At 40.2% G+C, this 26,358-nt stretch overlaps 1 protein-coding gene across 1 annotated transcript in view; it reads right to left on the bottom strand.

Annotated features, from left to right (window-relative positions):
- Nucleotides 1–1,885: 1,885 nt before the first annotated feature.
- The window catches only part of pex14 (peroxisomal biogenesis factor 14), a 51,175-nt gene continuing 26,702 nt past the window's right edge, over nt 1,886–26,358 (bottom strand). The window contains exons 4-10 of the mRNA XM_042492201.1: nt 23,871–23,996; nt 20,672–20,757; nt 17,987–18,089; nt 13,333–13,430; nt 6,272–6,363; nt 3,630–4,098; nt 1,886–2,284 (exon numbers count right to left, since the gene is read on the bottom strand). Of these exons, the coding sequence (XP_042348135.1) occupies nt 2,261–2,284; nt 3,630–4,098; nt 6,272–6,363; nt 13,333–13,430; nt 17,987–18,089; nt 20,672–20,757; nt 23,871–23,996 (998 nt within the window). The 3' untranslated portion in view covers nt 1,886–2,260. The remainder of the gene's footprint in view (nt 2,285–3,629; nt 4,099–6,271; nt 6,364–13,332; nt 13,431–17,986; nt 18,090–20,671; nt 20,758–23,870; nt 23,997–26,358) is intronic.

The raw sequence follows: 26,358 nt of genomic DNA, 5'->3' as shown, positions 1-26,358 counted from the left end.
ACACTGAGAGGCACTGGTTACTGGCTAACACACCAGCTCTACCCAGGAAGTGTTTTTATACGGGCACAAGGTTTCTGAAAGGGTATGCAGACTGGTGGATGTTGGTAAGACTCTTAAAATGTAGATTAGAATATGAGGGTAGGATAGATGGCGCTTTCTGGACAGGAATGCGCTGCAAATCCCCTAAGACACTAAATGATGTACAAGTGGATTTATTACAGTAGGTCCCTATAAATCTAAGGTTGGCCTGAACTCCAGGGAGAGGTTAATGGATTACAAAGGGATGTGGTATCGAACCTCAGAGAAGTTTATACACCTCATCAATATGTGAAACACTATTGATCATTTAGACCCTGATAAATTAAATTCATACACTTGATAATGCATGGCATATTCAGAATCCCCCGAATGAGGAAAAATGGTCTTTTTCAGCCCAGCTGGCAGTGTCTCAGTCCATACTCCTTAATTACATGCATGTGCTGTGTATATTATAGGGATATACAAAATATATATTTCAACTGTTAATTAACTTGAGGATTGTATGGATTGCCAAATAACAAAGAAATTATCAAAATTATAACAGTTTCAATAATATTTTCAACAATATGAGCTTGGAGACATTCACTTTATAATGGGATATACATTTTCAAATACCTATCTTATCTATGTTATCTGGTATGACTCTGTGCTCCCAACATCACTGGTTCTCAAACTTTTTTTTCAATAATGTACCCAGTACCCCCTGACCAGCGTGAAACATTTTTCGTTGAAACACGTAATAACATAACGTAAACAGGATTGTTTATTACAGCAGTTGACAGTTTGTGGGAGTTAACTTTTGCATTAAAAATAGAAATATCGAATAATAAATTTGGTTCATAGAAATTACATTTACATTTTTATTTAACTTATTACATTATAGTTATATTTATGTTAGGAATAATGCATGACTGATATTTCTAATATTAAGATTTAAAACAATCTCACATACCCCCTGCAGTACTCCAAAGTACCGCTTGGGGAACCTGAGCCCCCATTTAAAAAATACTGCCCTACATATTAGCACTTCTGCAAAAAGCATAAGCAACATCCAATCAGGATGAGGACTGATTCCAACAAACATCCAAAAACAATTAAATGAAAGTCAGTTTGACAAACTGTCCATCCAACAGTGATTAGTTGACTAGTTTTTTTTTACTCTTATTAATTTAAAAATCCAGCACTTCTTAAAATACATTATACAATACATTTAAGTCTTTAACAGCATCTTCGTCACCTTCAATGTGTTGAAAATAGAATAGGAAACCCTTTTTGAGAAGCCATTACTCCCACAACAGAAACCAAGAGATACACTGTCAATCTACCCACAGGAATAAACAACACCTCACACATATAATTTGTAACTATGTCGCTTACTTATTTCAAGAGAGAAAGTATAAAAATTGCTGAAAGTCCCTGCCCTGTCATGCTTTCTGAAAAGTACTGCAGTATTCTCATCTGTATCTGGGTTTACAGATACGTTACAGCTGGTTTGGAGAGCTGACAAAAAAAAAGAAACGCGTAGGAACCACAAAGATTAAATCAGAAATTTTTTTACTTGACCTGAATGTTACAGAAAACCTTCCTGCAATTGAACACACACACACACACACACTACCTCATACACATAAACATCTCAGATTCTAATGTCTACTTGTGTGTGAGTTTCTGTTTGCTATTGTGCATTTTCCTTTCCTTTAATGTAGCCGCATGGATGGAAATAAAATTAAGGTACATTTTACTCAGTTATATTTAGAATTGGCTTGAAGTAAAGAACAGGGGACCAAGTATTTTTATATTTGTGTAACTGAAGGAAAAATAAAAATGAATATAACAGAGATTCTACTTGAGATAAACCAGATTTATTACACTTATGTACACGTTTAGCTGACATTCACACAGTAATCAGCAGGTTACAGAGAGGACTGGCTCTACAGTGGCTAAGAAGCTTAAGTTACACCTCCTGATTATGTACTTTGTTTAACCAACCTGATTCATCAATAGAAATTAATCTCTACCAGATCAAAAAATCTAGTTTACACCATACTGCATTGTTTTTGTCTAATCAATCGACACTTAAAACAGAAACACAACCAAACATAATCTGTAGGTGTGGACGGGTGTTGCACAGAAATGTGCAGTGCGCCTCTACCTTTTTTGTGTTCCTATGAAGGCCATATGACAGAGGTGGAAGTGGCACCAGAGCTGATATCCTTTCTTCTCACTCATGGACTCTTCTTGTTAGCTGGAGACACAGTGAGTAATTCAATAAGTCAAGTATTCATTTATTACTTTCCTTTTCAATCATGGGGCAATTTTTTTTCTAACTTCCCCTATCCACCTCCACACTCAGGGAAAAAAAGTGATACAAGTACTGCAACTTCCATCCGTGGCAGCCCTCGTTGTCTTACTGCAGCTTAATTACAAAATATTGGCGCCGTTTTCTGTAAAGATTATTCACCGTAGGAGGCCCTACATAATTTGGACCTCGGGGTTTGTCATGGAAAATAATACAATGCAACTGGGCTTTCTGTATTAGATTTCCGCTTTTAGCCTCCTTGACATTTCAAGCTGCATGAACTAATACATCTGTTATTTGTTGATCATTTGATTATTAACATACTTCACAAACCAAATCAGCTGCCCTGCTGGAGACGCAGATACAGCTCAGCAGACAGTCTGGGTTTTCTCGCCTGACGCACAAACACACTCGCAAAAAAAGATGCACAATTCAGCCCTCAGTGAAAAAGGAAAGCAGGGGGAAAAAACATTTATCTTCTCCTCCTTTGAGCGTATGAGCACTCTGACACCGGCATGGAACAAAGCCCGTCATCACATTCTAATCTCGAATTTCAGGGCTTTTATTTCACCCAAATGCCACCCTGCTGGCCTTGTGAATTATTGACAGACTGACACCAATGCGAAAGGACACATAAAAGAGGCTAAAAGCTCCGGCCCTGGAAGAGCTTGTCCTCTCCTATTGCCATCAACAGGGAGACAAACTCTGCTAATGCTTCTCTGGAAGCTCACGGTAACTTTGAGACTGAAGTGGCAACATATGACTCCTGACCTACAGCTGCACTATACAGGAGAGATATTCTGTGCAGCACGGCCTCTTTGGTTTTAGACCTTAGTGCAATTACAAGGACACCAAGGCAAAGCTGTGAATTATCTGATCAAATCATGGAAATTAAAAGCCACACATGGTTAGTTCTGCGCATCGCCTTTTAAAGTCATTCTGATTTGACTATTGCTCATCATTTCTCCTCTCAAAGAAACGTCACAGCATGGTACTTGGCTCTGCATGCAGTCGTTTAGTTTGCATGATGAAAAGTAAATTGAGGTAAGCCCTGTGTCAACTAGACACTCCAGTATTTGTCAGTTTTGTGTCTTCTCACGCCCACGCCTACTCCCCATTTTGCTCAAGATTAAGATATTACAGAAACAAGTTGAAACACAGTGAAGATGGATTAAAACAAACAAATGAAAACAAACAAGTGTGAGCAGAGAGAGCGCAGAGTGGAACAAAGCTGTCAGTAGAGAGGAGAGGCGGAGAGTGTTTTTGTGCTTCCTACTTCTGTCTAATCTACCTCGCTCTCATTGCTGGCACCCTCGGGCCGCCTCAGTTTGTCCACCTGTTCATTAATCTGTCCATCCCCACCTCGCCGATCCTCTGTCTGCATGCTTACACCGTCCTCCTCCTCCTCCTCCTCCTCTACGTGGCTCACGTCATCCTCCTCTTCCTCCTTCTTCTCCTCCTCCCCCTGCACCTCCATGCGAACCTGGTCCTTCAGGTCCAAGGGAAGCGTTGCACCGAGTCCCACTGTGCCGTCATCTCCGTTGACGCTTTGCGCTCCATCAGGCCCTCCCAGTGTATCCTGGGAGCTATGGTGTCCATCTTTGATGGGGGACGAGTTGGTGGACTCGTTACTCACAGGGGAGATGTCGCTGCTGCTGTTGGTGTGGTTGACTGGCGGCGAGCCCGGTGCTGATGGCGGCTTCAGGGGAATCTGCCATGATGGGATTTTGGGAATACTGGGAGTGGAGGGGAATTGCCGCCTGTGAAAAGTGGGGCAGACAAGAGAGGGGAGGAAAATTATGATAATCTCATCAAAACTCTCACTGTGATCAAAATGTGTAAAAAAGAGCTTTCCCACGATGTAATCAGCCGTAATTTGGCAACTGAAAAACTATATATAGCTTCCTTAGTCAGGTGTTGAATGAGAACATATCCTTAACACTAGTTTACATCTTAGCATGCAGCCACACACAAAGCACCCTATGTAATTCTCATAATTACAGCAGAGAAAATGGCTTTTCCCTCCCAAACAACCAGATGTTCATCACACCTGGTAAAGATGCTCTAAGTTTTTTTTTTTAATTACATCCACTGCAGCTTTTAAGATCAAAAAGACAACGTTGAATCGTAATGGGATAAGCACTTCTTGGTGGGTTTAAAAAAAAAAAAAAAACAGTTTGGAGATGATTTGGATCATTTGAACAGGACGGGAACATGTTTGGAGACAGATGGTGATACAGAGCCTTTAGTTTGTGATTCAAGCCTTTGCCAGAAAACTCATTGTGAGAGTCAGGATGAAGTCAAGAAAGCAAATGACAAAGGGATTATTGCTGATTAGAATGTACGAGGGGAACAAAACATCCTCAACTAGACAGTTCTGAGGCAATTTTCATCCCCGCCGGTTTTCTGATGTACACTCTTACTTCAGGCTTCATTATAGACACTGATACATAATCATGCATGCTAATGGGCCTGACTGAGCTGGGCTGTGCCTGACGAGATTGAGGAACAAAGATGGGAAGAATGAGGTGATGTCGGGCAGTATACAATGAGACCTTTAATAGCACAAAATGCTTTACATCTTGTATTAATATGTGGCAGGTACGATCAGATTTGACCTTGACAACAAATAAAACGATTAAAAAACATCTATATTTTATTGGCTGATTTTGCACTTTATATAAACAATTTCTCTTGCTGTGTTGTGTCATTTAGCACTTTTAAAATGACTGAAGTTGCACAGGAGCAATTATGCACATGTGCGGTTGTCCTGCTTACCAATAAAAGCATTAAAAAACAGAAGACCAGCTGATGCCTGCAGTATGCTAATCGGCTGAGGCAAGTCGTGAAGTTAAGAAATGGTGCAATCAGTATTAAAACCTCTAGTGCCTTTGAGATTAAACGTATATGAGATTAATGATTATGCTTTAAGTGTGCAAGTAATTTGGAAGAGAAATGTGACATTGTGTGTTCTTTTATTTTATTTATTCAGTCACAAGCACAAACTTTCAAGCTATCTACTACAGATCTGTACTGAAGTAGCTTTGCAAAGGTGATTTGTCAAATGGGTTAGGGTTTTTGTCATCACTCAGGGAGGATTTATGCTTTCCTTAAATCATGATACATAGTTTTAGAATTCTGTCATGTGATGACAGCAAAGCAAACTCCATTTGCAAGGAAGATCACAAAATATACTCAAAAGTTTCGGTAAAAGTGGTTAGTATATCAGAAGTTAAGATTTGTCAAATTGCTATTTCCAAAGTCAAAAATTTACTTTAGATTTATTTGCCATTTTTCTTAAACATGGTTTAAGAAGAAATTAAATTAAAGCTGACCCTAAATCCTGCTATATCTTTTTTGCATCAAAGGAGGAGTTGAAGAGTCTCACAGTCTGGGGAAAGAAGCTGCTCTGTAGTCTGGTGGTTTTGCAGCGGATACTTCTGTATCTTTCCCCAGATGGCAGCAGGGTGAACAGACTGTGGCTGCTGTGTTTCAGTATCCTTTGGGCTCTGTGCAGACACCTCACTTCAACGAGGTCACTGATGCTCTGTAGACGGGTACCAGTGATGTTCTGGTCTGTTTTAATCACCCGCTGCTGAGCCTTCCTGTCCTGGGCGAACCATGCCAGTTCGTGATGGTTTCAGTCAGTACGCTTTCTATTGCTCCTCTGTAGAAGTTAACCAGGATCTTGCTCTGGAATCTAGCCTTCCTAAGTTTCCGTAGGAAGTAGAGCCTTTTCTGTGCTTTTTTAAACCTGGGTTAATCACATTTGGCCAAAGTTAATACATGGTATATTTTAGTGAATAACCAAGAGCTTTGTTCCTGTCAAATGGGCCAAATAGAGAACATCCAGGAGCTCAAAAGTGCATGAAAACAGTGAGCCGCACACACCTGCACTGTTTCATGTGACGGGGGTCTGGATAACTTTGTTACCTGCTGAGCAGTAAGCCCTTCAAAGAGACGATCTCAGCCTTCAGCTCTCCAACTGTTTGGTTGTCCAGGACGCGGTTGGTTGAAGACGATACCTTTTGGAAACAAACAAGTGAGACACACACACACAACAAATGTCACAGACACACACACAGAGGCACTGTTCAGGTCACATGCAGGCTTGCAGCACAAAGTCAATATACGTCTTTCAACAACTCCTTTGTGTTCAGTCTCAACAACATAAAATAATAATAAAAAAGCTTTGTCCGGAAAAAAGGACAGAGTACAAGGTAAACAAATATGGTAAATGCAAATGCCAAAAGCCACATGTTTTTGTGTAGTCAGGTCATTCGTCACCATAACAACCTCACAACGACCCACTGCTGGTGATGACAGAAAGGAGGACAAACAGTCCCACTACAGGCACATTTATGGTCTCGACTGCACAGAAAGTCCAGTGAATGAGAATCAGGCTGTTTTTACATAATTTTCCATACTATCTAGAAAAGATTAGGCCAGGTTCCAGAGTTTTGGATAATGACTTCATCTTGAACAATGGCCACATTCATGACAGCAGACCATAGCTTAGCAGTTTGTTTTGTTCTTTTTGTCTTTTATCAAAGGCATGCGTTATCACACACACTGGTGTGGCATGAAATGCTACAGGGTATAATGGCAGGTATTTGAATGGCAAATTGCAGCCGAAAATCTGTCTCTGCAGCATTTTTTAGGGAGAGGCAGGACTTTGACAGAGGGAGCTACAAAATGTTGTTTTTGATAAAGGATGAGATAATGAGGATGAAATGCAGAAAATGGCCACAGGTTGGAATCAAACCACTACTAAGGACTTTGCCTACATGGGGTGCTTACTCTACCTGATGAGCCAGAGGTTGCCCAACAATAAAATATCATTCATTCATCATTTTTGTTTTCACACGAGACACAAACTTGCATCCTCCTGAGTGAAAGTCTGGTTTTGTTAGACCCATTTATCTCTCCTTCCTTTCGCCACTCCAGTTGCTCTTAGCCACATGTATAAGCATTGATGGGTTTACATTTGAGTTAGTTGAAAGCCTGGTGCATCTCATAATGTTAAAGGATACCTTTGGCGAAGATGCAATACGCCAAGGGGTGTGACAAAGCAAGAATGGGCTGGAAAGGCATTGCTTGGCTGTAAAGAGTCGCAACCCAAAAAGGGTTGGAAACCAGTGATGTAGATAATTGCTCCCAATTCGAAATCCATTCCTGAATAAAAAGCACAAACATAAGCGAGAGCAGGGGAATAGACTGATGAGACCGGAGGGAGGAGAGGGAGAAGACAAGGGAAAAAGTGGGATAAAAGAAAAGTAAAAACTGTAATTAAGACTCTCCTGACTCACCAGAGGAAGCTTGTTAGGCAGCGTGGACCCCCTATCGAGGGGAGAGGGATAACTTGGACTCTTTCGCTTGTAATTAAATCTAAGAGAAATTAATTGAATCACATCTGAAAGGGATCAGACTCATTTACAGTGGAAGGAGGGAGGCAGAGGAGGAGAAGTGAAGGGAGACAGAAAAGGAGGCTTTTTTTGGCTCTTATCGACTCCTAAACCTCGCTGATAAGGAGCCCTGTTTTAGAGGTGGTGCATTGGAGGCCTGCTGAAGACACTCTTATTACAGCCGTCACCTCATTAGAACCATCTTAATCCCTCGCCTCCCCAAGGCACCCGTATAATAAGGCTGGATTCAGCTTCTCTCTCATTTTACATCGAAAAAAATTAATTGCTGGATGGGCTGAGCTAAAAGACTTCCAAGGCACCGAATCAACTTAAGAAATATGCAAATTGCTGCAAATAACTGAAACGTATTTCTACATTATATCACTTAACATAAGAGAAAAAGGCTTTAGAGTAGAACTGTTAACCACCAGCTACATAATGCGCATTATCTACCCAGCAGCACCATATAATATCTCACATCAAGACTTGTCACACAACACTACCACTGACATATGTCTTATTAAGTCTGAAGAAACCTAATTAAATGTTGGGCCAGGACTGGATTTCAGCTTTGAGATACATTATGTGAGTGTGTATACACACACTTTGTGTAAGAATCTTGTGTTAAGTGCACTAGCCGCTTGGGCGGAGGCTGAGTGGAGGGGTATCAGTGACTGGGGAGATTGAAAGAAACACCACTGACTTTAAAAGCCCCACCTGAAGTGCTGACACATATCCAATAGACCGCATGTGTGTCTACGATGTGATGTTTTAACAAACTGCTGATCAAAATATTTTACTTCAACAATGATTTAGAGGCTTTGATTACAAAAGCAATGTCATCAAGAAGATACTTCCAAGTTTGTGGATGTATGGTTGCTTGTATGTCTGACTTTGCAATGCAGAACTGGGCCTATATATTATTATTCTGACTATTATTTTACTGGTAATAACAAAGATTGTTTCTTTTCTTGACTTTAACATTTTACATATTTATGTATGTTATTTTGCAATGTGTTTTCTTACGTAAATGCTTTCATCCAAAGCATTTTACTTTTGTTAATGTCTTTACTATTTGATTCATTATTTCCTTAAAACATTATCAAAACACAATATCTATATTTTTTCATTAACCTTCCCCTACAAAATTACCATTTGTGTATAAATTACTCACCCAGTGTTGCCTTGAATTTGTGAAGAAAACATTTTCATGCATCCTTCAGTGACTAACAAAGAATCCAAAAAGGCAAACATTATTGATAAATTAGTCATAATGCCCATGTTTAATAAGAGCAAAACTATATCAAAACATTAGATGGAAAGACTCTCACACAGCTCCTACACTATAATCCAAGTCTCATTTATCCAGCTGTATGCTACTTCCCAAACACATGCATTATTGCTAAAACACACACGCCATGGTGCGCTATTTAGAAGTGTTTTAAGTCGTAATACGTTAGTGACTATACATATGCTTTGTAAGTTCTAATCATACGACAAGATAAATGAGACTTGCACTATACTGCATGAGTTGTGTGAGAGTTTGAAAACATATGTTTTGATATAGTTTTGCTGTTGCTTACACGGCCCCCTGTTACTTCAATTCATCACAAATTTTCTCCAGTTTTGGATTCTTTGTTCATCATGAAAAGATTTCTTAATGAACTGGCGAGGGGTGAGTATTTGATATACAGCTGGTCATTTTGTGGGTGAAGTATTCCTTTAAATACTGCATGAGCATGTGTGTCTCTAAAGAATTTTGTATTGTCTTGGACTGTGGTTCTCAACCAAGGGTCCACGAACCCTCAGAGGTCCTTATGGGAGTTCCAGGAAGTTCCAGTAAAAATCAACAATAGTTTATTTTCATGTTTAAATTCACCATAAAAGTGACTGCACTGTGAGTGAGAGTCAAAAGAGTGAGTAATCAGATCATACGTTTCACTTCCTCCACAGTTATATCAGCTGTTGACAACTATAGAATTCTGGTCTTAATCATATCTAACAACCAAAACATTTTAAGATGGACATCCTTGAAGCAGAATTTTATCAAATGGGGAATTGTAACCTAATGTGTATCAATTTAGAGGTCCCTGACATAGAATAGGTTGAGAACCACTGCTCTTGAGAGATTTGATTTAAATGCATCCATTCAAACATTTTTATTCTCTGATTCTTCAGCTGGTTCCTCTGTGTGTGGTTAAGAGGCCTTTTGTGGCTACGTACAATAATTTGACATCTCTAAACAATTTATTTTTCTGCGGTCATGCCCTGTTATATCATTTGACCCACCTGTGCTATAAACTACATATGACAGTTTTACATCTAAAAGGAAATTATGTGCAAAACCCAAACATAAATTTAAAAGTAAAAAGATTCAGAGTTATGATTGCACGTCTGCTCTTTCATCTAATGTTTGGCTTCAATCACACATCCTGGTGTACAGGTGCAGGGCTCTGAGGGCTCTGTGTGGCCTAAACAGTGGAGAACATAATTCTCAGCTTGGCACTGCACATCACAAAAAGCATCATGCATGAACAAACAACCAACAAACAAATGAACCAACCAACCAAAACCAAAATAACAACTAAACCTGGGGGAGAGGTGCCACCTATTATATTATCAGCCGCCACTGTGCTGCTGGCTGAATGTGTTTTTTACTATGTAAATACTGTACACAGTAAAGATGCCTCTAACTGGTTTAAAAGCCTTGTAACTAATAAGTCTCGGGTGGGTGCCTGGGTGTGATAGGGGTTAGCCTCTTTCTGCTGGTTAACTAAATGCTTCAAGGAAAAAAAAAAAAGAAAAATAGATATCCCAAGCAAAGAAAAAAAAACAACTATCAACTCTAGCAGCACCCAAGGATGGCAACGCATCTGGTTAAATGAAGATAAATGCCTGTGGACCATTAGCAACAAGATAAGATCTTTAACAAGGCTTGTTTAAGAGTGTCTGAAGGCAAATTAATTCACAGTTACTCCGCCGGCAGACAGTGTGTTTTCGTGTAACGCATGTATATTTATGATGGAATTAGTTTCAAAAGGAAGTCCCCAGAGGAGTGTTTTTGAGTGGAAACACTGGTACAGCGCAATTGATTTCACTCTATTTATGCACTTTCCCACTGGCAGTTCGTCTCTCGCAAGCAAGGAGGCGGTTTCTAATCTTCTATGTAGTATCCACTAATAAAGAGAACGATCAGTGAGTTGAGACAGCAGGGAAAACACAGTTAACAGGCAGATTTGTAATGATAATGGAGCTGAAATAGACTAGGCTGTTTAACATCGGGGATGAATAATCCTCAGGCAAATCTATCCTTTACACCAGTGGTAGAGCACTGCAGTGGGTCTTTGAAGAGTCACGATAACTGGGAAAATAGTAAAAAAGAGAGTCTGAAGTCTGGAAATGTGCAGCCTCAGGGTGTGCGTGTGTGTGTGTGTGTGTGTGTGTGTGTGTGTGTGTGTGTGCATGCATGTGTGCCTGTGGACATGAGTCAGTCCATCTAAACTCACTTCCATAATGAGGTCCCCGGTTTAGGGACAGCAAACGTACTCCGCAATTGAGCGGTTTCCACACTACGAGAAATGTTTACTTAGCAGCTGGGGAAACAGAAGTCTCCATGTGTTTCGGGTTAAAGGCACATTTCCGCGTTGAGAGGTATAATTGCTAAGCGTGGCGCACTTTGAGCGGCGTGGTGAGGCAAACCCCGAAAGCCGCAAACGGTGAATGATAAGTAGCTCGCCAGCTCCAACATGTGTTTCTCATCAAGCATCCTGGACCTGAAAACAATTTCACAATTTCCCCCGTGGCCTGAGACAACAGAGGGCCGGGTGCCGACTTGCAGGGAAAATTTAAGATCAACGCTATAGCTATAAAGCAGAGTTTATGATTTGTTTAATGGGTGTTTTGATGTGAATTATACTTTTTATACACTACCACTGTCCAACAAGGCACTCAAAGCAAATGAAGTAGACATTTTTTTTATCCAATCTCTGATTCGGAAATGATAAATGAAAAGAAAAAACATCCCTTGTCCCTTTGTGCTGTAGAGAAGTTATTGTTTGAAGTTGGCCTAAAGCCTGCTGACAGAAAGCCTCAGATAGTTTTGAGATTTCAGACCAGCGTGGGGTGAAATCAGATCATCGCTCACACGTGCTGATTTGCGCCGCCGCTGCTTTCCACACTGCTCAGAGAGACCGTGTCGCTTGGAACTTGAAACAGCACAAAATGAGCTATGAGTCGTCAGTTTTTTGATAAACCTCGTCCAGGGAAGAGATTCATATTTTTCTTCCTCGTTTGTGCCAAAGCAGATGTGTCCGCATATGTTTTCCTGCGATATCCAGATGCTACAGTGAAACACCCATGTGCTTAACAAGCTGTGGACATAAAACATTGTCTAAGATTGTCTCTTCCAAGGCACTTTTTTAGAGCCCAGAGATCATAAAGCAATTTATGAGCGGTGTTATAAAAAGCAAGCAACATTTCTCCCGTGCACATAAGTTTTTAGACCAATCACTCACTCTAATTCACCTAAACACTGAGCACAATTCTGAGTAGATTATGAACACTGTCTATAAAAATCAAGGCGAGGAGGAATGACAATATGGTTAAAGATTATGGTCCCATGATGAGATGCACCATACTTTTTTGCAGCTTGTGTTCTGATGATATACAGTATAATAAGGCTGTCCGTCTTAGGTAATGACTCAGGGCAGCGCAAAAGGTTTTAGTACATAGAGGCCTCGAGAAACCTTTTTTTCTCTCATCATCAATCTGGAGATTTCAACCTGCAACTTTACGTTTACTGAGCTCTTCTGCAATTTCAGAGTTAGTGCCTGTCGAGCTTTCCCCAAAAGCATTAATCATACATAACAGGCCTTGAAGGTGCAGTCCGTAACTTTCATGTTCAAACTACAGTAAAGATGCACTCCTGGCCAGCTTTGTAAAGCTGTTTCATCTCACTGTTGGTGTGCCGTAAAGATAATAATAATAATAAACACAAATATTTAATTTAGTGAAATTATTAAAGCCCCTTTCACACATGCAGAAATGTTCAGGAAATTTTCCTGCATGAGGTCATGTTTAAATTAGAACAGGGACTGATATTCAGGGAACTGTACCACCAACGTTCCATCTCAAGACCTTGTGACTTGTCAGGGAAAATGCTCGTACGGCTGTGTTTAAGGGCAAGACAACACTGTCTCCCCATTCCATGATTGTACCCTTTTATACAGAATGGCAAGGCAGAGTAACGGCACATTTCCACTTTGTCAAAGGAGGAAGAGTGGCAGTGGCAAAGGAGTCTATGTGTGTAAGAGGCTTTAGTTCACTGACACTGGTATTTTCTAAAAAACAAGTAGTACTTGACACCTGATTAACATTTAGGGGCATCTCCAACTGCAACAAATGTGACAATATCTGCTGTTGCTAAATTACACCTGCTAAAATCTGGAGCAGGATAAGATGGTGCAAAAAATAATACTTTGGGAATGATGAATAGGTTGAAATTCAGACGTTTCAACAGAAATCACAGATATTCTAGCTAATGGTGGTGGTAAGTGAGGGGCGCTGAGTTGCTGATGAGGTGGTACCTACCTCTGCTGCAGCCAGTTCCTGAGAGAGCTCCTGGATTCTCTGCTGCTGCTGGATCAGGAGCTCCTGGACAGAGACCAGCGTTTGCTGCAGCTGACTGACTGTAGAAACAAGCAAAAGAACAGTTAATTCAGCAAACGTAAAAAAAAAAAAAAAAAAAGGGAAGTCAGATTGTGTGATAAGGTTGTTTTGGTGCTTCATAACTGAATATTTTCTTTTATGCGTTGATGACAGAGCTGATGAGACTCAACTTGTGTCACTGATCAAAGCCGTCCTCTAAGAATTGTAATCAAAGCTAATACCCAGTAACTTAAGTCGCAGCTTTTTGGTCCGAGGCATTGGGGGTAGAGGGTGGGAAGGGGGGCAGGGGGGTAGGGGGGTACATAGGATGGAGATATTAATCTCTAGTGCCTGAACTTAAATCAAATAACAGTCTCTAACCTTCCATTATCCACCCAGACACTGCCTTCTAATGCATCTTAAATCCTCAAACGATCAACAAAGGAAAAAACAAGGCTCTCATTTGGGAGGAGGCTGCCAGACAAAATGTCCCCCCTAATCCTAATAAATATTGTTCTTTTTCCATTGACTTTGAAGATTGAATTAGTTCAAGTGTTGGTGTTGGACGAGGGTGTATGATTTCAAATAACACCGGGCACAGTTTGTTGCCCCCTGCTTCCAGTCACGCGTGTATTACCAAACAATGCATTAAGTTTCCCTGAGCTGATTATATTACAGAAAACCAATAAACATTCATATAAATCATGGGCGTGTAAAGTGTTAAATCAAGCCTAATAGGATTAACATCAACAGATATTGTGGCGGTCCACTGCTGAGGTTGTCAGGCCAATGGTTAAAAGCCTGAGCTGCAGCCGGCTGGACGGGATGTAAAGAAACCTCCCCTCACATTCACCCAGGCCGGGACAAAAGACAGAGCGCGGCTTGGAGGCTGCGTTTCTTTTGAAAAACCAACACAGAAAAAATATTTGATATTTCAAAGAAACTAATATCTTGTAGTGACACCTGTGTTTAAATGGGTGGGGTTGTATCAATATAGGTGGGGTGCTGAAACGTTTGATCTTTTCATGCCTGCAGAATCCTATGGAATACGAGTTTGAGCAGGATCGTTGGTCGAAGCCAAAAACCTTTGTGCAAACAATTTGAGTTTGTTAACTCGGTTTGTGCTTCAGAGTGTGAGCAGCCTTTTTGAAGACGGCAATAAAACTAAAATACCGCGGCCATCCCTGCTTAAAAAGGTGTTACTATGACAGGGTGTGCACGCTAAACTGAGCGCTGCCCTATTAGTCTCTGATTCCACCTCACCACAAAACAGCTTCTCCAGATGTGTGTGTCAGTCTGCCAGCCTGTAATGCTGTGCCTCCTGAATTACCACTGGCACCACTTTTTCAGCCACTTCAGCCACACAGTCCAATTCTTTTCATGTCTCTCCACAAAGTTGACTCCTTTGTACTTCTCAGACGCTTGACAAAAATGCACAACTTCTTATCCCCAGTTATCACAGATATGAAGCCAAGAATAATGAAGTCAATGACTTTGGCCGGGCTTGAATCAGAAGGAGGCTAGCTGCGATGTGTGTGTGTGTGTGTGTATGTGTGTGTGTAAGTGAGAGAGAATCCGAGACAAGATGATGTGTGAGGCTTGCAGCTGCTGTGAGGAGGGTGCACATTGTGTATTCAGTAAATTATTCAGTAAATACCTCGATATAATGTACACTACATATGTCCAGGCCTGTCTCTGTCTTTAATGGCCAGCTGGTCACCAATATGGCTCCTACCGACAAAGAGTGCCCAAACAGCCGCACAATTCCATTACAGCCTGGGTGCGCTGAAGTAGTTCCAAGATCCATTCATTAATTGTCTGTGTGAAGTTGTAGGCAAATCATAATGGGAGTCAAGGCCCCTACTCTCGAGCTAGGGCTGGCGAGAGAGACTAATGTGGTCCCCATTCAAAAGGATACATCACCTCATTGCGCCCGGCACTAGAGAAATACATGAACTTTAACAAAAGGGGGTTCAAGCAATTGGCAGCAGCAAGGCAGTCGGTCGCTATTACTCAGTGCAGCGAGGAAGAGAGGGAGCGGGAGGGAGAGGAAGACAAAGGGAAAGCAGAGGGAGAAAACTCTCAGTGTAATTGCAACCCCTCTCCCCAACTGTTAACTACAACAGTCATTAACTACAATAGCAGCTTGGCTACTGCAATCATAGCAAATTAGTTCCCCACACTGGCTGAAGAAAAGACCATGTTTTTTTTTCTCTTTTTTTCTCCACTGGAGTCTCACCTACTCACTGCAAAGCACAGGAGGACTCTTACTGTGAAATCCTGTCTACAGCGACAAACAAAACAGGGTTTGTAAGTTGGCAAATTTCCAAAATGTGATAAGTAGAGCAAGAATGGGCAGTGAAATAGCCAGAGGAAATGTGTTTGCATAGTTGGGAGAAAATGACCATAAAAGAGCATATATTTGTTAATCAGATTCGGGGTGGCACACCTTGCACGCGATCACACACAATTGCTGCCCTCCACCTACCTTAGCCAGCCAGAAAACAATAGCCTGGGTGTGACTGAATAAAACGATAACAGCCGTATTTTGGTTGACACTGTGTGAGTCCGTGACAGGAGCTATAAACTCAAACACTTAATTTGTTTTAATTTGGAGATGAAGGGAAAATCAAACAAAGGATGCTTGTGTTGAAACTGACAATGTCAAATTTATGATTCCTGTTAAGAGTACAGCCTGTGATGGGAACATTTGTTTGGCTCCTCTTTGTCTCTCTACAGCTCAAAACCCTGTAAACACACCCACTGTGGTAACTCTTAGTTTTTCTACCAGACCTATATACAAAGATACATTTGGCATCCAGAAAACAGGCTTTAATAACACTCTTTAGGCATAAAAAAAACTCCTGAGGGGAAGTTTTTACCATGTTTGTATCCCATCCAGACAGGTGCACGTAGTTTATGTAAAGTAACTTAATTACATTTGAAAGGGAGTTTTTTCTTTAATGAAACATACATTTTGATAAAACATTTAATAATTTAAACAAGAAACGTTTTAAAATAATTCCACAAAAGTAGAAACTCCCCCTTTTAGAACAAATATTAATTTAATGTCTGCTGCCTCCTTTACAACCCTGATTTGAAAAAAGTTGTCATGCTGTGTAAACCAGAAAAAAAAACAGAATGCAAAGAATGCAGAGATTGATTTTTATACCATGATTTTATACTGTGTTTGTGTGTGTAGGGGGTCAGCCTTTTTTGTGTTCATTGTCCCCTTTTTATCATTTTGTGTCCCCTATAAATTTTAGATGTTTTTGCGTGTCTGTGAACGCAGCGCAGACGGAACTCTTTATCAGATCTTTCTTTCCTCAGCCACAGTTTTGGAGAGTTTGAGGAGTGACCCAAAGTTCAATGCATACCTGAATGGATATATATATTCCAATAGCACTCCCAATGAACAGTCCAGATCTAAAAATATGAAATCAACATGTGGCAGCAGATGTTTTGATCCTGGCAGAGTGCCACAAATAAATTAATGTGTCGGAAACCCTGACTTACCGTGTCCAATACCTTTTTCCTTTGTCATTCCACTGTCCACATAATTTTTATGGATTGAAATGTTCCAGTTTCTTTATCTTTGTAGTTTTATCTATTTATTTATTTATACCAATGTCTGCTCTAAATTACATGTGAAATTAATTGTGTTAAATGACAAACAATTTGACATTATTAACACTGATTTTCCCCACTGTATGACAATAGATTTGCAAATCACTGCATTCTGTTGTCATGTACATTTTACAAAGTGCCACATCTTGGGAATCGGGGTTGTATTTGACTTGTTGAGTATTGTTAAAAGCACTAAAAAGAGTGTATTATTATATTAATCACTCTTTTTTTTAAACTATGCTTTTCACTGAGTCTTTATTCCTACCAGGTTACCTATTTCAAACGGGAATTTGTACCTTTCAGGTGAAAACACACTCCAGTTTAACAGCACTGCTAACGAGACCAAACTTTCTCAGAGTGCCTCTCTCATTTACGCCTCCTGGATTTTTAATTATACTGACGAAGAGCTAGGGAAGCATCTCTCTGCCTGCTTCTCTCTCTCTCACCATGTCTGACAGCCAGGTTGAGATTCCTCACCTGTCCAACATGGGAGCCGCACCTGTCACCGTGCACTTAATCACACTAGGGCCAGTGCTGAGCCCAGACGCCACACAGTGCCACGCCGCACGCACACCCTGCACACACACAAATATACACGCACAGAAAATTAAAATGAACTTTCTCGCAACCTACGGGGAAGAGGGTGGATGATGATGATGGCGGTGGAGGTTTGGATGGGGGGTGAGGTTGGTGCAGGGGGAGACGGATGGAAGGGGGGAGTGAGAGAGGATGGGCGGGGGGAAGAAAAGTTGTCATTTCCCAACTCCTCATTAATATTCCGAGGTTAAGAGCTTTTCAGCGAAACGTAATTAATTGAGCCCGAGCCTGACAGTAAACAAGCAATTTCAAATTAAAGCGAAATGACAGCGGCGTCATTTGTTAAAAACGTGCGGGGCCCCCCGATTTTGGCGACAGATAAATGAGGGAAAATGTTAAGGAGGGAGAAAGTGATGAAGATATTAATCTTCACCTGTCTGTGTCAGCGTGCCACTCATTGCCGCAATGTTGCTCTCCATCCTCTGCAGATGCTTCTTGTCCTCTCGGCTGCCCATAATGAGGGGAAGGATGTATTTCTGCAATTAAAAGCATGGCACAATATTACAATTCTCTGTGGTGGGAAGGGGCAGAAGATGAGGAAAAGACAGGGCCACCTAGACTTGGCAGCAGAGGGTCAACATCATTGTTTTATTGGACTAGTGCCTCATTGTCTGATTAGGTGCAGGCATCTCTGAGGCCAAACAACTGATGCAGACATGTGCTCTAGTGTTGAAACCATTAGAAAATGAACCAACCCTTTTGATAAACAATTGGCTGTACAAGTTATTTATCAAGCAAAAATAGAAAAAAAAAAAACAGTTTCCTGACTATTAAAGGACAAACACTTCATTTGTAAATTTAAAAATACTCAGACAAATCTATTATGAAAGTCACAAAAGCACTGCCAAGCCAGGAAAAATCAAAAAATGGATCAAAATCAAGTAATAACATCAGAAGTTTTTTGTTATAATGTTATAATATTTATATAATAATATTTCTAAAATTAAAAAAATAATATTTTCATGGTATAAAAAGATGTTTGCATGTTATAACAAGGAACTTTTCTTGTTAGTATTGTATGTATTTATCTTGTTATAATGTAAAATATTTCATGTAATAACCCCCTAGAATCAGAATCGGGTTTTATTGCTAAGTACGTTTACACATACAAGGGAATCTGACTTGGTGTTCTGGTGCAAAAGAATTAACACAGAGGAAGAATAAAAATAGTAACTTTAAAAAGAAAAAGATATAAGATAAAAATATAGAAGCAATATAAAATATAGAATAAAAGTAGAATATAAAGAACAGACAATGTATGTACAAAAGGTGCAATAGAGGAGTTACAAAATTGTGCAGAAGTTGAAGTGATACTGTCTCACAAAGTAACATAAAATGTATCACATTATCACAAGATAAATAACTATATAGTTAGAACCAGAAACGTTTCTACCTATAAAATGAAAACATTTTGTTATAACATTAAAATATCTGTTATAACATCAAGAAAATCAAGAAATGTTTCTTTTTGCAACATGAAAACATCTCATATAAATGTGAAAAATATCTTGTTATAACTAAAACCTTTTCATGTTATTACCTGAATAAATAAAATAATAAATCAAATCCAGGAAGGGACAGTGAAAGCAAGAGACAGGCCTACAGGGAAAAACATGGTGGTGAACACTGAAAATAGTTTTTACAAAACCCAAAACAATGTTGTTTCTTTTTTATTTTCTCTGCCACCGAATAAACAAAATCCTACCAAAATGATATGTATGTCTGACAGCCAAATGAGGATGTTTGTCATCCACTGTGAGTGTTAACCAGATGAGCAGCCTGTGAGCGTCTCAATGAATCCTTTACATGTGTACGTGGAGCTGAGCTCACCAAATAAAATCAATGTCCATGTGACCCTGGAGGGCCTCACTGAACTGTATAAATGATCTTTTTGGTTTTAAGGCGGAATAAGGATCACTTAATCCCTCGCAGCCGGTTTGCAGTTCTCTGCTGCCCGAGCCGGGTTTTCTCTCCAACTCAGGTGGCAAGCAGCCACACCAGCGCGAGTAATAAACACTTTTTAGAGAAAAAGATTAAATGAGTGTCAACACGTAGTAATTAATAAGTGGGTTGCTGGGAGTGTGGTGTTTACAAGGTGCACCATAACATAAATAAAGTATGGGCAGAAGCTTGGACATATGGTGCGACTGGCGCTACGCTCCAGTGACATGACAGCAACCTGTGCCGTCCCGCCAGGGAATCCCACCTCCCAGGTGACCAGTGGCTGGCAAACCTTGCTGCATGTGGCAAACAGTGGAGCAGTACAGTGTGTTTTCATCAGTAAGAGACCACCGCGAAAGACGAATAGAGACGAGAGACCCTAAAAAAGGCTGTGAGGAGAAGGATAAAAAAAATAGGACATAACAGGATCTGTAGAGAAGCCAATATGTCCGACAGGGTCAGGTAGGCATATGCAAGAACATGATACACGCTCCCTTTCTCTCTCTTGCACACACAGAGGAGAACGGCCTGTCATCGAGACCAAGAGCTACTGCTAGAGCTCCTGTCCTCCTCTAAAACGAGAGTAATGGCTTCCACATGCCACTCAGACTACTACTAACAACCACTATGGGATTAATGTCACCGGGGACAAGGGGCCTCATGAGCTCATGTTCAAGGGCTGCTAAGCCCGATAAAAACCAGAGTGATTATTTTTAGACGGTAGGACGTCAAAAAAAAAGGTTGTGTGCTGTGTTAGCAACTATATTTTTTAAAGGAAAAAAATAAAACTGAGAGGAGGAGGGAGGGTGAAGTTAAAAAGAAGGGGTTCAAATGAGATCATGCTTTGACGTAAAGCAGGGTAGCTTTAATAACAAGACCAGAGTGATGTTTCATACTGCAGAGGCGCCTTCTATTCTAGCACCATAATTCATCATAAACTGATGTACTTGCTAAGCCCACCAATTTTAATGTAATATCAGGGAGAGGGAGTACTGACAGATCTAAGGATGCAAGGATAATTTGTATAACAAATTTTAGAAAGATTGACTGTGAAAACAGTTAGACAGTCATGGAGGAAACATAGTCGAAAGAGCAGAAGAAGCAGCGTGTGACTCACTTTGTAAAGCTGATGAAAGCCAAAGGCGATGCCCACCATAACAATGGTGAGGGCACCATAGTCTCTCCATCTGTAGCCTGCTGGACCTGGAGAGGAGAAATCAATTGGACTTAATGCAAAGTTGAAACTCTAAAGTATAAATCATTTTCTTGTACACCACATTTTGCTGACCAGTTTTTAATGCATGTTCTTTTCAGTGCACTTTTCTGTCACTTCTTGATTTTTACATAGTCATTTGTGGTTGCATACTTTAAATGGAGATCAATATAAAAATTATGCACTGCATTAGCTTGCTGTGAAATTTTAGTTGTTTTAGTTATGTAACTGTAATTTTTTGGTCGATTAGACATCACAAGCACGTTTTAAGAGTCCTCTAACTGATTTTCAGACTGTAAAGAAATGAATCAAAGCCATTAGATGCTTAAAATAATAGAAAAAATACATTATTTATAAAATCAAAAACCCAGAAATATGGTTTGTTGAATGATCATTTTTTATGGTAGGTATACACAATATGCAGTAAAGTAAAACTAGTAAGGTGGCCTTTTAAAGGGACTGTTCACCCTAAAATCAGCGATGTTTCTTTCCAGAAATCATGACCCACTATTTTCTTTTAACTGAACTACACTCACCAACCGTATCACAGCACATAAGGAAACGTGCATCTACTCATGGATGAGAGGCTCATGCTTGTGGCTGCACGAGATTGAAACATTGCATGGCATCCTCCTCGGCTGAGCTATAATGTTAGCTAGCTCAGTGTTTCGAGGTGAGCTAGCAGTAGATGGTGTTTGAGCACCAAAAGCCGAGTGCCATCTGGTTCTACCATATTGAACAGAAGGCAGATATCTCTACTGCTCACACTATAACAATCAAGATGGATAAATAGCATTGCAGGGGCTGAACTGTACCTTTAAAAAAAAAAAGTACACTCTTTTAGATATTTACTTGGGACACTCAATAAGCACAGTGCAATATAATTTATCTCTGTGTGACATTCCAATTATTTCATATATTTATCCATTTATTAATGCAAAACTAAATCATGAAGTGTAAAGCCTATAAAGCAAACAAACACTTTCTATCCAGGTCCTGCAGAAAGGACACAATTGTCTTCATTTAATTTAGGGGTTGGGCCTAATTCAGTGTTTGCATATAAACCTTTAGGCAACTAAAACGGACAGAAAGGTAATTGTGTGTGTGTGTGTGTATGTGTGTGTGTGTGCGCGCGCATGTGTTTGTGTGTTTAGAAGTTGACTGCCTTGCTGAGTGACAGATAATGTGAAAGTGTGTCATTGTGCAAGCTGTCATCTGGGTAGGCCAACTGTCTGTCAAAGTGGAAATTCCCCACATAAGAAAGGCATTCAACTGAAAATGTCACTAAACAACAAACAGGTCTGGAGGAAATATACAGTGTGAGTTTTGTCTTTTATTTACTCTGGTGGGGCCCAAATGAATATGAAATTATTAGCGGCTAGGCCACCAAAGTATGCCACTGATATTCTATTACAGGTCTGATTTCACCTAATGGGTTATGTGGTGCATGTTTACAGTCTTGAAGTAAGTAAACCAGATTGATCTTGTGCCTTACCACTTGTGTGATTTGACATGCAAATAAAATGAGAGACCTGCTGTCATATTGGACTATACGGTACATCTTCAAGGTGAATGCTATTTTATTCTCCTTACTCAAGGGCACGTTTCATTGCTGCCGCAGCATTCAGGGATGAACCTGTAACCTTTCCCATCGAAAATTTTGAGTCATTCACCAGCATCCATATGGTAACCACATAAATTTGGGTCTTCATCAACATTATAGCTGCGATAGACTGTCACCTATCCCAGAATACTGTGCTTCTGAAAGGCCTTGGAGTCCTTGGGATGGGTGGTTGACCCTGAACAAGCCTCACTGCATCACCAGGGGTCTTCACTTGCTCTTTCCCCCCCCTTTAGGACCTTTCATTCTTTTTCTGTCTCTCCCTTTTCCGCTACCACTTCCACTCTGCCATCTTCCTTTTTTTATTTGGTCACTTAAGCTGTGGAACTGTGGTATCCATCCCCCGTTTTTCCAATCTCCTCTCAAATTTATTGGGTTCAGTGGAGGCCTTCCTGTCCTTCTACCGCGTGGAAATAGAGATCAGAGTATCCATTACTTCGACAGAGATGGATGCGGGTCCCCGTGCACCGTCCCCATAACAAGGACATCAAAGGGAGGTAGCCCCCTCTTTTCAGCATGACCCCCCATACAAGACTCCCCGCTCTCACCTCATTATGCAGCTCTCTTATAGCCGTTTTGATATAAAACCCCCCACTATGGACGGAGAGCCGCGAGTCTCCCTAACTACATGGCCATCCCATCAACATCACTTTCATTACAAAACATGAGATGCCAGGGGAGTCAAGGACAGTGTGGTAATAAATGAGGGTGGAATACATCTGGAATCATTGTCATATGGGTTAAGCATTACGCGGACTTCATTCTGCATTGGTAAATCAGTGGACAGCACTCATAACCTCCTGAGGTAATAAAGATACAGGTTGCGGTGTGGGGTCTTGCCAGCGCTGAACCCCTTGAAACAGAATAGCAAGAGACTGCATGAGCTTGTGCTGTGTGATGTCATATTCCCTGCATCTGAATGCACAATCAAGGCAAATGCTGTCCAGCATACACGTCTGTAACACTTGTAAAGATCCTGGTGTTTGGTGAGCTACAGATAATCCTGTTTATTGGGGTTTATATTAATAAAAACAAAGGGAGTCTCTATAAAAGCAAACCTTGACCAGGATTTAAAATAACTGTGTAAGATTTAAGGGACTTAAGTGACATCTAGTGGTGAGGATTGCAGATCGCAACCCGCTGAAACTTCTCCTGGTTAGAATTTCTTCAGCGTTTATTTTTTCAGGAGGTTTTGACTAGGAGCTAAATTATCTGCGTAAATCTCTTCCTCTCCAAAACAAACAGACTAGGTGATTAAAAAAATCTTATGCAATCCAGACGTTCAGGCGGTTTTCACTGTGAGCCAAATTATGTGCTCAGGACTATATATTTCATTTCTGACAATATATCATCCTAAATCCTACACACTGGACCTTTAAGTTTTAAATTAGACTATCCTTTTAGGTGAAACAGTGGCAATATATATTAATATTATGTACATGCACCAGGTATCAAAGGGGTGAAAAGGATTTGTTCACTCACTGTGTGGTGCAGGAGCCAGCTGAGTTGCATGCAGTGGATGGGGGGGCCCGACAGGGCTCAGAGGCAGGATTTCTTCTGTGCTCCCAGAGCGCTGGATGGCCAACTCTACCTCCTCATCCGTCAGCCCTGGAATCAAGACACACACCTTTAAGACATTTGGAGAGGATTTAGTGACTGCATGTTAATGGAAAACACCAAATGGCTCCCTGGCTATCATAATGTATGCTTAAATACTTCCCAAGCTGCCCACAAATCTTTTACGTACAATTTAGAGAAAGTATGACAAATCTTTATTCAATTTTACCTACCCTCTTCTCAAAAATACATTTTCATTTCATAATTCAGAAATTCCATTGAGAGCTTCTGTTTCAGGGACATCCATCAATGGAAAGGTTCACACAATGAAATCTGAAACTCTGCTAGCCTATTAACTGCCACCAAAGGCAAAGAAAATAAGAGTCTGTCCACTTCTCCAGTTATATTTCCCATGTGGAGATTTCACACACCCCAGACAGCGAAAATGCATTATTTTAATTTCTTCATTGTAATGTAAATGTATTACATAATTTTGCAAATGCCAATATAATTTAATCTTCAGATCTTTTTAATGATTTTAGTGATGATTAAATTGCAAAGGGCTCCCTGATGGAGAATCTGAAGGGAGGAGAGAAAAAAAATCTAATATGAACATCTCCTTTTGTGGCAAGAAAGGATTTTATTTCAGGCGCCATATGCTGCCATTGCTGTGGGTCTCATCTTTTAATGAGCGACTTAGTCTAAACAAAGGAAATAATTACAACTTTTGATGAACCACATTCAAAAACAACATTAACCAATTCATAGCAAAACAATTAGGAGAAAGCTGAAGACAAATTATTGAAATGGGTAAGTACTGTAGTTCTTAGACAATGATGAGCACAGTTTACCTTATGATGAAAAAGCTGCAACATTCATATTATTATGTTGTGAATCGCTCACTGTGGTATAACAGGATGTCTATCACTCATATCTTACCATTACTTCCTTTAGTCATTTCACTCGCTTATTGACAGAAAGCCCTCTTTGTAAGAGAGCCTTTTACTTGAACTATTCCCTCAGGATTTAGAGAATTTACACAAGCGAGGAATAAGCTTCCACCATCCTTCGAGAGAAATTGAGCAATCGGAAAAGGTTCAGTTGCAGTGTTTCAAGAGATGGCACTATGTTTTCATTAACAGCAACTGGACAGATCCTAATATTTCTGGTACTGACCCGAGTTGTCTTCACAAGATTAGCATATAGCAACACCCAAGCGTATTATAAAAAATATAAACTTTGTAAACATGTAAAGCTGAACATTCTATTTTCTAAGGTAGACAAGATATAGAGCAGTGCAGGAATGACTCCTTCAAACCAGAAATGAGATTTTAGCACTCCCCTTTCCCTCATCCCGAAACATAGACTATATAAAAATAATGGACGTAGCTACAGTATCGCCACCCATTGGTTTGCGGATTTCCCCTTTTGAAGCCTCCAGTTTGGCAATTTGGCTGCTGCCATCTTTTTTTTTATTAACCAGGAATGACCATATTTGGGCGAAAGGCTGGTGATGTGGAGGGGCCCGGGGTGAATCTGACTGAGAAGCCGAAGACACTAGTTGCAGACAGCCTGTCACTCAAAGTGGCCGCCCTTAATTTTGCGTAATTTTAAGTCTTGATAAAAGGTGAGGATTTACTCGCTTTTAGTGCCAGCCTCAAGTGGCCACTCAAAGAACTGCAGTTTTTGGCATTTCTGTGTTGGATGCATTTTTCAGCCCCTAGGGTTGTCGCTTATGTCAAAGTCTATGGGGTTTTTTTCTACACCATAACCATTTTGAAGCATTTGTTAGTTGTTATTAGCTAGTTGCTAATAATTGGTTATATGAGAATACAGAGTCATCACGTCAAACACGACTTTACAGCCTTGTTGATGTTCAAGTCATGTAACCATGGTATAGTTTCTTTATAGCCTTAGCCGTCAGCCTCGAACTTCGGGCAATTGCATTTACATTTTTTTTCATTTGTGAGGATTATCTGAATGAACAAAAATATACAGTGTATATATATAGAATAAAGCCCAATAATACTAAACTTTTGTTTACACAGAGCTTTTTTTCAGCAAAATCCAAAAGAAAAATCCCATTGTCTTTTGTCGAAGGAACCAGGATGATGCTAACTTTAAAGTTGGTCTACAAATAAACATCATCCCTACACCCCTCTATCAGAAGTAACATCTTTTTATAAAATGAGTCCTTCATTTAAATAATCTGAATAGCAGATTGGACCTTTATTTGGAAATCCAACTTTAACCTATCCCTGTATATCAGCAGCCCAAAAGCATAAAGAAACCCTTTGATAATCTACCACGCTGCTTATGCCAAGAGGAGGTCCCTCCCGTCACCTATTTAAATGCTCCGAGGACTTCAAATGGCCATGAAAATTGTTGAATAATTGAAGGCAAATATTGGCCG

The sequence above is a fragment of the Plectropomus leopardus genome, chromosome 8, assembly GCF_008729295.1.
Source record: "Plectropomus leopardus isolate mb chromosome 8, YSFRI_Pleo_2.0, whole genome shotgun sequence".
NCBI classification, from domain to species: domain Eukaryota; kingdom Metazoa; phylum Chordata; class Actinopteri; order Perciformes; family Serranidae; genus Plectropomus; species Plectropomus leopardus.
Note: the sequence above shows the minus strand (reverse complement) of the source record. Positions and strands in the feature narration are given on the sequence as shown.